This window comes from Carassius auratus, unplaced genomic scaffold, assembly GCF_003368295.1.
Source record: "Carassius auratus strain Wakin unplaced genomic scaffold, ASM336829v1 scaf_tig00215316, whole genome shotgun sequence".
NCBI classification, from domain to species: Eukaryota; Metazoa; Chordata; class Actinopteri; order Cypriniformes; family Cyprinidae; genus Carassius; species Carassius auratus.
The window spans coordinates 718,594-733,267 of NW_020528035.1; the positions used below are offsets into that span (position 1 = coordinate 718,594).

Genomic DNA, 14,674 nt, shown 5'->3' on the forward strand with positions numbered 1-14,674 from the left:
ATTAAAAAAAAAAAAAGTACATAAAAAATATTTTAAATTAAAATAAAATAAAATAAAGTCCCGTCTAAAAAAAAAAAATTAATGTCTGGCAGCTACGGCTACCAAACAAAAAAAACATAAAATTAAAGAAAAAAAAAAAAATATCTCTATATATATATATATATATATATATATATATATCTATATCTATCTATCTATCTATCTATATATATATATATATATATATATATCTATCTATCTATATATATATCTATCTATCTATCTATCTATCTCTATATATATATATATCTCTCTCTCTCTCTCTCTCTCTCTCTCTATATATATATATATATATATATATATATATATATATATATATATATATATTTTTTTTTTTTTTTTTTTTTTTAAAGCGTTTTCTAAAATCTGCATTTCACAACAGAGCATAAACAGGGTATCAGGTGTTACTCAGTTACGACAACATGGGCAATAACAGTGTTTTGTATTTGCTTGGCAGAGTAATCATTTTAATTAAAAGTTAGATGGAATTGTTTTGGAATCAAATTGTGACTTGGACAGAAGTATGAGGAGCCTCACTGTTTTTAAACAACGTTTTTTCTTACCAGTCTCTGCTGTTCCAGTATCTGGTCCGCCTCCTCCTTCTCTTTGCGGTACTGATTCTCCAGATCCTGCAGTCTAAGAGAGAATGTTTAAAGAGAAAAAAAGAACATTAGCAAGACAAAGCCTGCTGGAGGAATAAATGGTTTCTTGAAGGTCCAAGCAGATCTGGAAGGCTGATCAGACAGACTACTAGCTGGTTTTGCTTAGGCTGACCTGTAGACCATAATGGGCCATTTGGCAATGGCTGGTAGATCTTGGACCAGCAACCTCATTCCAAAAACCAGCATTTAAGATACATTTTAAACATTTTCAAGATTCAGATCTGAACACAGACCCATACACAGAGGAAGATTAATTTAAAATGGATATTCACCTCTTCTCCATCTCCTGCTTTATGTCAATGCCTTGTTTCTCCAGCAATTCTTTCTGTGCGTAGCTCCAGTCCACTGGCTCCCCCTGCTGCTCCTGTGTGGCATTGCGCTCTCTCTCTAAGCGGGCCTGCTCTGGGTGGTTAAATCTGAACACATGGTTCTTCCCCATCACTATACGGTTACCTACACAATCACAAGACAAAGGAGAATCAAAGTGTTTACAGGCAATAAGAAGATTAGATAATAAGGATATGTTCAGAATGACATGCTACCAAGACTACTTTTTCTGCAGCACACAGAAATGTGAGTGAACATTTTCTGTGTAGAATACAAATAAAATAGAATATCCTTAAAATATTACTTTCAGATGACTGCATTTAAAATTACATTTTTGCACTTTTTTCACATGTATAACAGCAGTTATTTTAAATAATACTAGGCAATATGTACTGCAAAGTCTGTACTGCAGTAAACAACACACTAGTTTTCTATTCTGAACCACAGAAATAAAAACACACATAGACCTGAATTGAAAAAAAGTCACCTTGTTTTAGCACAACGCCATCAGTAATTCGTTTTCCATTGACGTACGTTTCTGCCCCAACTAATGGCTCCAAAGTCACCACCACTGCGTGCACACACACACACACACACACACACACACACACACACACACACACACAGAGAGAGAGAGAGAGAGAAAGAGAGACAGAGAGATTTGGTTCTTGTAAAAGTAAGTGATTATATGCACTGAAAACATTAAACTTTTTTTGATGTAGCAATACACAGCTTTTTAAACTTAATCAACTTTTTAAACTACAGGTCTACATATGACAAATTTCTAGCGTGGAAATTTATGTAAGATTTTATATACATATAGCCCTACACTATCATTCAAATGTTTGTGACCAGTAAGATTAAACAAAAAAAAATTCTGAAAGAAGTCTCATGCTTACCAAAGCTGCATTTATTTGATCGAAAATGAAGTAAAAACACAAATATTGTGAAATAGCATTATAGTTTAAAATAACTTTTTTTTTATTTTGAAAACATTTTAAAATGTATTCCTGTGATGAATTTTGACCAGGCTTCAGTGTCACATGATCCTTCAGAAATCATTCTAATATGCTGATGTGCTGCTTAAGAAACATTATCAATATTAAAAACAGTTGTGCTGCTTAATATTTTAGAGGAAACCTTGATAAATTGTTTTTGAGATTCTTTGATAATTTTCAAAAGAACAGTGTTTATTTTAAAAATAAAAATGTTGTAACATTGCCTTTACCGTCACTTTTGTGTGAATCAGTGAATTTAACGAATGTCGTGATCGCTCTCACCTTCATTATTCTCATTGACTTCACTGCAAAAGACGCAATGCAGCTCCTTTATAAACTGACCGCTAAGACGGATATCCACATCTTCCTGACCAACCCTGTGACACATGCGCGCACACACACACAGAGCCATGAGACACAGAGTGCGTATCTACAGAGAAACTGACCACTCCTTTAGCAACTCATTGCTCACCTGGTGACTCCATCTTTAATATAATATATCAGACACTCTGACATCAGAGGATCCTCGTTCAGATTCACCAGGTGGGGCGTCTGAAGAAAAAACATGTGGCTTAAACATGTGGTTTTGGAGCATTTTCGACTTAAGTCATATAAAGTGCTAAGATAGTATATTCAGACAGAATGCATTTTTGTTTAAAAAATTGCGAGATGCATGCAGTAGAATTGGGGGGGTGGGGGGGCCTAAGTCTTGAAACATTTTTTAAAATGAGAACTTTAACTTGGACAATGTGCAAGACGTTGCAAAAGACATGAGAGCAATGGTCAAACACATCTGTCTAGCATGTTTCCATAGAAAAACTATGGAAAAGTAGCACAGTGGAATGGATAAACATTTTGCAAGAAAGATTCTTATGTGTAGAAATCATAAGGTGCGGTCACATTAACAACATTTAAGCAAAACATTTTTACGAGTAAAAAATGTCTTATTTATTGTAAACAGTGCAGCAATATGAAGCACATCTGACGCAAAAGATAGTTTCAAATTAAGCAGCTTCCTGTTGGTCAGTGAGTCAAATTTGTGTGACTAACTTAAATCTAATGTAAAATCTCCCGGTGGAAATCTTTCATCCTCACACAAAATTCCTGACTGTGTTAATTCCAATTGAAATGACTACATTTTCCCTGTGAAGATATGCTGAACAACAGTTAATGTGACCGCACCTTTACTTCCTGTAAAGCTGCTTTGACAACATTTATTGTGAGCAGTACTACACAAATAAATATGACTTCAAATAAGACTTGACTCACTCCTTTGGGAGAGAAGACACCCACTGTTCCTCCATCTTCTTTTACAGACACACCCATCTCAGCCAGCAGTGCCTCCCTATTGTCACACACAGAGACAGATGGTGTGGGTTTCACACCTGTATTACTCACAGTGCCAGACCTTTGACTATCAGCATAAAGTCTGGCCCATATTGCAGATCATTCCAGACAATTACAAGCTGACTGACATGTAACGCACATGGTAGACATACATACAGTTAGCAATACACATTATACACCGTATGTACAGTACATGCTGTTAATAATACATGATTATACACAGTATGTACACATTCTGCATTATATAAACTAGACATAGATTCACATAATATATGCAAAGGTGCAACTGATTATACATAAACTGGATACGCAAAATGTCATAGATGTGCATTGGATGGTATACATTGGTAGCAGATACATTATTGTATTTAGTGCAGTATGTATGTATAGTCCAGTATTTAACTGTGTTGGAGTTTAAGTGCAGTGTGTGGCATACTGTGTTGTGGGAGTATGCTGTAGGGTGCAGTAGGGTGACTAGGCATGGGCTGATTACCGGTTCAAGGTATACCGCGATTTGAAAATATCACTGTTTCAAAACCACTAAAATTTTCCATTATACTGTTACTGCGGTATGTGCATGTATATCCATGTCTCCTCAATGCGTGAAAGAGTAGGAATCCCTCAGGCTGTGTGCAGTGTAGAGAGTAACACTGACCCCTCGGTTGTCAGCAGTTGTTTGCAAAACAGGCAGTGATGCAGCCAGTCAGGATGCTCTCCACAGTTCAGGTGTAGAATGTTCTGAGGATGTTGGGGCTCATTCAAACTTCCCCAGCCGTCTCAGGGAAGAAGAGGCATTGATGATCTTCAGCACTGCATCAGTGTGTGCAGACCATGTAAGATCCTCACTGATGTGAATGCCGATGAACTTTTTTACCAGCTCCACAAGTGTCTTGTCAATGGCAATGTGTGTGTGTTCTCTGCTCTGTCTCCTGAAATCCACCATCAGCTCCTTGGTCTTGTCAATGTTGAGTGTGAGGTTGTTCTCCTGACACCATTTAGTTTACTCCTCTCTTTAGGCCATCTCATTGTTGTCGAGGATCAAGCCCACCACCATTGTGTCATCAGCGAATTTGATGATGAGCTGTGTGTGGGTGCACATTTATGTGTGTACAGGGAGTACAGGAGTGGGCTGAGGACACAGCCCTGAGGAGCACCAGTGTTGAGGGTCAGCAGGGATGAAGTGTTGTTGCCCATTATGACCACCTGACTTCTGCCTGTTAGGAAGTCCAGGATCCAGCTGCACTTGTTTAGTCCCTTGAGCTGTAATCCACAAACAGCATTCTCACATAGGTTTTTTTATTTTCAAGGTAGGAGTGAGCAGTGTGAAGGGGGAAAGCAATAGCATCATCTGTAGAACAGTTGCTACCATATGCAAATTGTGGTGGATCCAGTGAGGCAGGCAGCACAGTGCAGATGTAGTCTCTCAAAACACTTGCTGAAGATGGGTGTCAGAGCACCTGTCCTCCAGTCATTTAAACGTGATTTTATTTTTCTTTGGTATGGGCGGAAGGGTGGATTTTTTTTAAGCACGAGGGAACCACAGACTGAGAGAGGGAGAGGTTTAAAATGTCAGTGAAAACCCCAGCTAGTTGTAATGCACATTCTCGGAGCACACAGCTTGGGATACCATCAGGACTCACAGCCTTGCGGATATTCACCCATTGGAAGGATGGGGTTACATCCGCGACAGAGACTGAGAGTGCACTCACCTCTTCTGCAGTAGCAGTGGGAGAGCTCTCTCTGTGGGCGATGTTGTCAGCTTCGAAACGTGCATAAAAGTTATTAAGCTCATCAGGTAGAGATGCGGCAATGTTCACAGTAGCTGGTTTATTCACATGCCTCTTGCGTTGTTGGTGTTGAATTGTTCTTCAACTTTGTTTTTATATTATCGTTTGGCGGCTTTGATGGATTTCCCGAGATCACAACTGGCTCAAATCCACAAACAGCTACAATTGCAGATTTTCAAAAAGAGATAGCAACAAAGAGGCAAAACTTACGGACTGCAACTTTAAAACTACTTATGTGCATTCATTCATGGTTACCAAGTTTTAATTCCAATGACTAATTATATCATTAAATACGAATTGATTATCCTAATATATTTAAAATGTGGATGTTAAGATATTTAAAAAGCTTTGCTGCTTTCTAAAACACACACACACATATATGCACATGTATATGCACAAGACAACATACTTTCATTCAAAGTCAATGTTTTGTTTTACTAATGTTTAAGGCACCTTTTAGGGAAAGGCTCTGATAGCAATGCCATGACACTGACAGTACATCATCTTTGAATCATAACCCACCCTAATTGGCTAGTTACCTGGCAAGATCAATTTCCACCTGCATTTGGAGAGTCAGCGTGTTAATTTCAAACCCTGTATTTCCCACTAGCTGCCCTGCTCTCGGGCAAGATACTGGCACTGGCAATCAAAGAATCCATATTGGTCGGTGACCAACCATAACACACCAAGCAGGTAGCTGGCTGTCAACCAATGCTGACCTCTCATTAGCATCTGTCAGCATAGTTTTTGTAGTTTGTTCTGCACCACTGTCACTAGTCAGACCCCTATTGGCAGCTTTTCAGCTAATTTAATTTAATTCGGTGGCAAAGCCCATCAATGAGATACATCACACCGATTGGCTGTTCAGTTTAGTTAAACCAGTGCATGAGAAGAACGGAAGTGAATAAAAAATAAAAGTAAATAAAAATAAATAAAAGCAAGACTGGTGTTAAAATGGTAAGCAAGCACTGCTTTATCTATGGTTTTTATATCATCAGCTTTTTGCTTTGAAAGACCAATACAGACTGCTGGTACGGAGTAAGTATGCTCATTTAAACATTAAACCGTTAACCAAAAGTTCTTAAAGTTCTTACATCTTAATTAATAATTTAGTACAATGTACTTATTATGTGCATACATGTTTTTACATTGTACTTATATTTAAAAAAAAAAAAAAAAAAAAAACTACATGTAACTACATCTGTATTTAATTTCTTACATTCATAATTACACTGTTGACCCATACTTTACACCTTAACCCACCCTTAAACTTACCCAGACCTCCAACCCTCTCCCTAACCTTACCCCTATCCCACCTCAATAGCAGCAAAAGTGTTTTACAATACAATATGAACACAATAAGTACATTGTACTTATTTTATGTAAGTACATTTTTTTATGCAAGTACAATATAAAGTGGGACCTTTTTTTTTTTAAGTTTGTGCTGCTCAGCAGATCCTGAACTCAATATCAAATATCACATATACATATACATATATATATACATATATATACATATATATATACATAGCCCTAATATATATATATATATATATATATATATATATATATATATATATATATATATATATTAGGGCTGTCAATTGATTAAAATTTTTAATCAAATTAATCAGAATTTTCAGTGGATTAATCAGGATTAATCACTATTTGCAATTACACCTGAATCCTAACCATTTTTTTTTTTTTCTGAAATGCATACCAAAAGATAAATTACAGGACACAGATACATAATTTTCATGTATTGATTCATCAATATGTGGTTCTTTTTTTCTCCATTTCAAAAGTTTAACATTTACTTAATCAAATTTACCTGAGCACTTCAGATAGTGTAAGAGTTTTAGGTGAACCAGTGGTTAAATATAGCCACATATCTATGAAATTATGCATAGAGAAACTCGAAAGAATGAACTCAGAAACACAAACATGCGCCCTCTGCACTCTGGGCACTCTTGTTTTTGGGAGGTGTTCATTTGCTCTGCCACAATACTTTAGGATCGATATTTTCACGTTCTGAAGGCTTGAAGTGCCAGTAAAACCAAGTAAAAATGCATATGCTTTTCCAAACAGCTTTAATTTTTGCTGCATTGCATGTAGGCGTTCTGCGCATGCGCAGTATGAAACACAGGACGCGCTCCAGCGTATCAACTACCAAAGTCGTCTCTGTTTATCGAGCTTGGCATGAATGCATTTGAGAGTAACTGGGGTAAAACCTTAAGCTTCTTCGGTGTTTTCGTCGCGGCGCTCGCCGCTGTTTTTTACTATCTTGAGAATTCAGAGATCGACGAGACTTTCCTGACCTGAATAATTTGTGACACTGCGCATGCGTGAAATGCGTTAAAAAATTTGACGTAATTAACGACAAACAACTAATTAACGTCGTTAACGCGCTATTTTTGACAGCCCTAATATATATATATATATACACACATACACATACACACATATATACATACATATACATATATACACATGTGTGATGTGTGATAATTTGACAATGTGTAAATCCAGGTTCTGTTGTTCTGTATGCTGCCGTTTGCACGTTTAAAAACCAGTAAAAAAAATTTTTAAATGGTTAACAGACACTCATTCATGCCATTTTTATTTAAATACTAACTTATTATTATTATAATCATATCAGTTAATGGTTAAAAGTTTGGATAAGTAACAGTTGAACTGAAAATGAACATCCCTTGTATGGAGAGTTATATCCTCAAACACGTGCAAACATTAACAGCTGGCTGTAGTCTTTGAATCCAATGTTAAAGTCGGTTTTCATCAAAGCTAGTTTGATGTTGGATTTGGTGTGTAACATTCACAGTGTAAGGTTATTCCAGAAATGACATTCAAATTCAATCTATCACAAATGTTTGTGTTACAATTGTTTGAACTTTTAAACACTGAGAACAACTGGGTTGTGCCTGTTCTCACCTGTCTTGTCGTATTGACTCTGTTTTCCTAAGCTTCTCCTCCCATGTTTCATTCAACTCTGCAATTATCTTCTCCGTTTCCTGTTAGAAACACAAAGACATTGTTAGAAAGAAATATTTTCACTGCCTTTATTTTACATACCAAACATACAAAAGAACCCGTGATCAGTCAGAAGCACTCTCTGCATTTGTTTACTCTGACATTGGGTTAGTTGACATGCCTTGTAAAAGTATCATTTAGAGGGTAGTAGGAGCTGAAGTTAGCAAAACTTCTAAAAATCCAACATCTTTACCTACTTTTATATTAAAAACTATATCATGAAAGTAGCTTCTCCAACATTGCTATACTGACATTTGGCTGTTGTTGAGAAGAGAGTATCTACTGAGAATGTGTACCTTGAGTCTCTCTGTGGCCTCCTCTTTGCTGATGTGTGTAGTGGGAGTAGTAGGCGTCACACCCTCCATTGGTGCATCAGAGGTAGATTGTACATATGAGAGAGAGGGCTGATGGAGCTCACCTGATGCTACTCCCAAAACTGGGCGTCCTGTTTCAGACCCTGAGAGAAAATGAGTGTCCCAGTTATTGTTTAAGTGGTTGTTATTGTAATTGGTGTGCCACCAGTTCAAATTCAAAAGTTTTGGATGAGTAAGATTTTAGATTTTACATGATTATGAAGTTTGTATGTTGTTACACCCAGCAAGAAAGCATTATACTTATTCAAAGTGACAGTAAAACATTCATGATTTTACAAAAGTACTGTATTTTCCAGACTATAAGTCACACTTTTTTTCATAGTTTGGCTGGTCCTGCGACTTATAGTCAGGTGCAACTTATTTATCAAAATTAATTTGACATGAACCAGGAGAAATTAACTAAGAGAAAACATTACCATCTTCAGCCGCGAGAGGGTGGAGACGGTAATGTTTTCTCTTGGTTCTAAATAAATGCGACTTATAGTCCAGTGTGACTTATATATGTTTTTTTCCTCATCATGACGTATTCTCGGACTGATGCGACTTCTACTCAGGTGCGACTTATAGTCCGAAAAATACGGGATTCAATTTTGAATAGTGCTGTCAAACGATTAACTGTGATTAATCGCATCCAAAATAAAAGTTTTTGTTTACATAAAGTGTGTACGGTTTATTTATTATGTACATATAAATAGACACATACAGTATATATTTAAAATATATATATATGTATATATATATATATATTTACATGTATATACATATTTATATTATATTTTATGTTATATCGCATATAAATTTAATATATAAAATATAATATATTATTATATAAAAAACATTTTTCTTATATATACATATAATAAATATATACCGTACACACTCATTATGTAAACAAAAAAACTTATTTTGGATGCGATTAATCCCGATAACTAATTTGATAGCAGCACTAATTTTTTATAAATGCTGTTCTTTTAAAAAAGTCTTCTGAAAAAAAAAAAAAAAAAAGATAATTGTTTACATAAAAATATGACGCAGTACAACAGTTTTTTTAACAATGACAATTAGGGATGTTAATTTCGGTTATTTCTCCTAACCAACAACCGACGCTCGTTAACCAATTATTAACAGTTAACCAACTAAATTATTTTAATTTAGAATTTATTTAAATGTATAGAAAACTAATAAATACGCCTAAACAAGAAATAAATTTTTACTTAAATAATAAATGAACGAAAATGAATAAAAAAAAAAAAAAACGCAGTTTTGATTCTTTTTGTGCTGTATGAAAGGAAACCGATGGTAGAAAGCGGCATCCTATTTTTCTTTAGGCTTATTTTACACACAAAGATTAGTTTTTTTTGTGAATGTAGAAAAATAAAGGCAAACAGTTTACAATTCTGATTATCTTTATGACTAAAATGAGTAATTGCTTTCACTGTTAGAAGGAAAAACTCAAGTGATTGTGCAGCGCTGCATGCATGCACACAGTTAAACTTTGCTACCGCAGCCTATTCATTATCATAATAAAATTCAGTCAGTCAAACATTTGGAAAAAAACACTGCATAGTTTAAATCACTGTATTATTACCCCCATAATCGTATGCAAAACATATTGGATACTGGAAAGTGAAGTACATAAATAATAATTTGGCATTCAAATACATAATGAATACAGAAAAATTTTAATTTGTGTCAACTGAGAGACACGCTGGTTTCGGTTTCATTTTAGCATAAATTAATTTGTTTTGGCTTTTCGTTTATATTGCTATTGCTTCTGAAAGGCCTGTTTTTAATTCTTATTATTTTCTAAATACTGTTAATTGAAATAATTTGTTGTGGAGTGAGGGGAACTAAAATAGCCTAGCTATTAGGGCTGGGTGATAAATTGATTTTATCGATTAACTGAAATGTGTGGTTTACATCGATTTTCTTTTAAACATCTGCCGAAGCCCAACTCAGGGCTCCTATAGTTCCGAATGGGCTCAACCCTTCCCCGCGCCGAGCAGAGTATGTGAGCGGAGCGGATTACTGAAAATGAATGTCTATTAGAAAATCTCAAAGGCTCTAAAAATGGGTTTAAGACCTTTATTTTATTTTATTTTTTTGGGTTAATGAGACCTAACTGTTAATGTTAGCAGGGTTTGCATGTGTATCTGTATATTTACCTGAGGCAGTGATGAGGTTGCTGAGTCCCTGAGACAGGAGGAGCTCTTTGAGTCTGTTGACCTCCTCTTTCAGCTCCCTGACGAGACGTGCGTTTGGATCCTCATTAATGACAGCATTACACTTTATCTGCTTAGCTCTGTCTGCATACCTACAGCAGGACACATGCCGGTTATACAGTGCATATAGGACAAAGAATTGTAGAAAAGAACAATGGTTCGCTCGTGTGTGTTTTTACCTGAGAGTACTGAGTGTTTCTTCATAATTAATATCTGCTGGGCTCAGAGCAGCGATCATGGCCGTGCGAGAGTTTCCACCTTTAAACACAAACACTTATTTAAAATCTTTGTGGAGCAGTAACAACAGCTGATTAAAGATTTGTTTGCATCTTTTAAGTTACCGTATATTTCAGACTATAAGTCGCACCTGAGTATAAGTCGCATCAGTCCAAAAATACGTCATGATGAGGAAAAAACAAGTCGCATTGGACTATAAGTCGCATTTATTTAGACCCAAGAACAAAGAGAAAGCATTACCGTCTACAGCCGCCCTCTCGGTACGGTTTTCTATTGGTTCATTTCTCTTGGTTCATTTCTCTTGGCTCATGTCAAATAAATTTTGATAAACTATGATAAAGCCAAACTATGAAAAAAAGTGTGACTTATAGTCCGGAAAATACGGTAAATGAAGTAAGTATCTTATACTCACAAAGGCTGCATTTATGAAGATTTTTATTATTTATGATAACACGTAACAACTTTTAAAAAATTATTATTAAAATGAATTTATTCCTGTGATCAAGGCTGAATTTTCAGTGTCATTACACCAGTCTTCAGTGTCACGTGACACTTAGGTTGCTTGGACTTTCAAATGGAAGGACAAAAATCTTTCAGGTTACACTGAATTTATCTTAATTTATTTCAAAGATAAAAAAAGACTTATGGGTTTAAAATGACATGAGGGTGAGTGTAAATGAAGATAATATTAATTTAAGATTACATTTTTTTTTTTTTTAAATGTGAATTTCCTTGACACTGATTTTTTAAATATTTTTATTATGTTTTTTTTTTTTTTTATCTAAAACTTTCAGAATACACACAGCTGATATCTGCACCCTTGTATGTTACTTAAACCCCACATGAAAAATATGCATCACAAAATGTACTCATTTCATTTTAGATTTTTTTTCTGTTACCGTTCAATCTTATGTGGCTTGGTTGTGTTTGTTAGAAAGCAAGAGTGTCTCCATCTCAAGATGTACTGTCGAAACACAATTTCTCCCTCTTGGGATGATAGAAGAGTTACTTAAATGACTAGTTGTGGATCAAAGAAACTTCTTGTTGACTGGTTTTGGGTATCAGACCGAACTGGTTTTAGATACTAGACAAAACAGATCCTCTAAAGGGACATTCCTGACGCGTTGACAGAATCGAACAACACGTGACACAAAAAGCATCTTATTGGTCGATGAATTTATTTCAGTGAAAAAAGTCTCTCTAAATGAAAAATGCTCTCTTGTCAGACTAATTTTCCTCCCTGTGGTGAGCAGATGTGTTGGAATGTATGGTTTCAAGTCTGTGAATAGGCCTTTCGACAGCAAGACATACCTAGATTTTCTCTCAATAGCCATGTGAGGACAGAATCCCTGTAGGGAATGAAATCAGAGCGTCTCTTCTTTGAGCCATGCTGTGGAGGGGAAACAAATTGTTACTCTTCACAAAGAACTCGACATTTGAGACAAAACACTACAGGACAATGAAGAGACAAAAGACACAGTTGAGAAATGAGGTGAAGAAATGAACTGAAGCAGCTGTAAGAAACAAAGGAGAGTCCGAAAAACTACAGAAAACTAAATAAAAGTTCTCACCATGTCTGCCAGTGCGGAGATGACTTTACCCAGTGTTGTCAGAGACTTATTAATATTGGCTCCCTCCTAAAAAATTAAAATAAAAAATGAAAATTAGCCCATAAATTACTCACCCTCAAGGCATCCTAGGTATATGTGACAAGGGATATGCCGGTATCAAATTTTCCTGTTGCGGTTAATTGATAATGCTTTTATCACGGTATATGGTATTATCACGGTATTGAAATTTAGTTTTAAAAAAAGTGGTCATAATACTGTATAGCAAGTTAAATAACTTTTGGTAACACTTTAGTATAGGGTCCAATTCACACCAATAACTAGTTGCTTATTAGCATGTCTATTATTAACAAATTGGCTGTTTATTAGTGCTTATAAAGTACATATAACGCATGACATCCCTTATCCTACCCAATACCCTTAACTTAACCACTACCTTATAAACTATTAATAAGCAGCAAATAAGGAGTTAATTGAGGCAAAAGTCATAGTTAATGGTTAGTAAATAGTGAGAATTGGACCCTAAAATAAAGTGTGACCTAACTTTTTTTCTTATAAAAAAATAACTAAACATTTAATACAATGAAGTAATACAGAAAAATATATAAAAAAGTTAAATGTTATAGACATTAAAGTGTAAAAGAACTATAAAAACCAATAGGTATCACGTTACAATAAGACCTCATTAGTTAACCTTAGTTAATGCATTAACATTCAAGGCAAGGCAAGTTTATTTATATAGCACATTTCGTACACAATGGTAATTCAAAATGAAAGTAAAAAAAGTAATGAAGAAAACTAATCACACAAATAAAACAAGCAATTTAAGAACTTGAAAATGAAATCATTTAAAAATTTACTTAAAATGAATCTAAGAGTTTAAAAATAGAAAATGATTTTACATAAAATATAGTGTAATCATTTCGGACATCGCATAGTGCTCATTCAATAAATGCACAGCTAAACAATGAGCAATAGCTACATTTACTATAGAAGTTATTAATCTTTGTAAAAAAAATAGTCAAAAAAAAGTCTTAGTTCATGTTAGCTCATTAAATAACACAGCTGCAACTTTCAATTTTAACATTGTGTTGTTAAATATTGGAATACCTAAGATTAATGAATGTTCAGAATATTTTTTTCATTGGCAGTTTGTTAACTAATGAAGCCATAAATGTAAAGTGTGAATGAACAATAAAAGATAAAAACACTTTAAAACAATATCTAGGGCATTTGTAGTCCAGATTAAAAAAAAAAGTTTGAAGATAAATAGCCTATTAAGTCTAAATATTTCAGTAGTTGGCTCTGTAATAAACACCATAGGGAAAACACAAATCTGAATGGTTATTTAAAGTGACAATAAGTAACTTTTTAGGTATTTTATTATCTAAAATCAATATTTTTATTCATAAATATGCCCTCAATGGTGTACAAATACCTATGCCAATGTTTAAACTAATCCTCGTAAATGAAGAATTTATTATCTTTATATACATGGGACAGGTAGGTCGACGGAGGCTTCCATGTAGTTCCGCCATCTTGCAAAACTATAATAGCAGAGAGGGACAAAAAGTACTACGCCAACGCGTTTCCACAACGCGTTTTCGGTCAGAGCCAGAAACGCAGGTGCAGAGCAGTGAGAGGCGCTTGAAACTGCACCGGCAAGTTTAAAAGTCTGGATTGCATTCTTATTATGGACCATACATATGCCGCGCCACAGGAGAAGAAAACATCGTCGCCAAAACAGTCAAAAATAGAACGTAAAAGGAAACGTGACCGTAGATTACAGAAAACAAGAGTTAATGTCGGGGAAGCTTTTTCTAGGTGGAAAGAGCTAATGCTGGATAAAGATTTCAAAAGAGACGCTGAAGTGGCCAGTTTTCTTCTCGACAGGTAAGTCAGTGTTACAATCTATATTACAATATTTTTTTATATCTAACAATGCACATTATTCAGAAAATATAACGAATAAAGAAGACATAACTACTAATTACAATATTTCATGTTTTCCACAGTCAGTAATTCATACTGTAACATTCGTTTGTTTATGGTCATGTTGCAGTTT

At 35.0% G+C, this 14,674-nt stretch overlaps 1 protein-coding gene across 4 annotated transcripts in view; it reads right to left on the reverse strand.

Annotated features, from left to right (window-relative positions):
• The window catches only part of kif1ca (kinesin family member 1C, a), a 47,240-nt gene that overhangs the window by 8,801 nt on the left and 23,765 nt on the right, over positions 1-14,674 (reverse strand). For all 4 annotated transcript variants that reach the window (XM_026260000.1, XM_026260001.1, XM_026260002.1 and 1 more), the window contains 12 exons: positions 12,613-12,678; positions 12,353-12,431; positions 10,984-11,062; positions 10,748-10,896; positions 8,505-8,665; positions 8,110-8,189; positions 3,296-3,371; positions 2,499-2,578; positions 2,309-2,403; positions 1,516-1,599; positions 974-1,154; positions 603-675 (listed from right to left, as the gene is read on the reverse strand). In XM_026260000.1, coding sequence (XP_026115785.1) covers positions 603-675; positions 974-1,154; positions 1,516-1,599; positions 2,309-2,403; positions 2,499-2,578; positions 3,296-3,371; positions 8,110-8,189; positions 8,505-8,665; positions 10,748-10,896; positions 10,984-11,062; positions 12,353-12,431; positions 12,613-12,678 — 1,203 coding nt within the window. The remainder of the gene's footprint in view (positions 1-602; positions 676-973; positions 1,155-1,515; positions 1,600-2,308; positions 2,404-2,498; positions 2,579-3,295; positions 3,372-8,109; positions 8,190-8,504; positions 8,666-10,747; positions 10,897-10,983; positions 11,063-12,352; positions 12,432-12,612; positions 12,679-14,674) is intronic.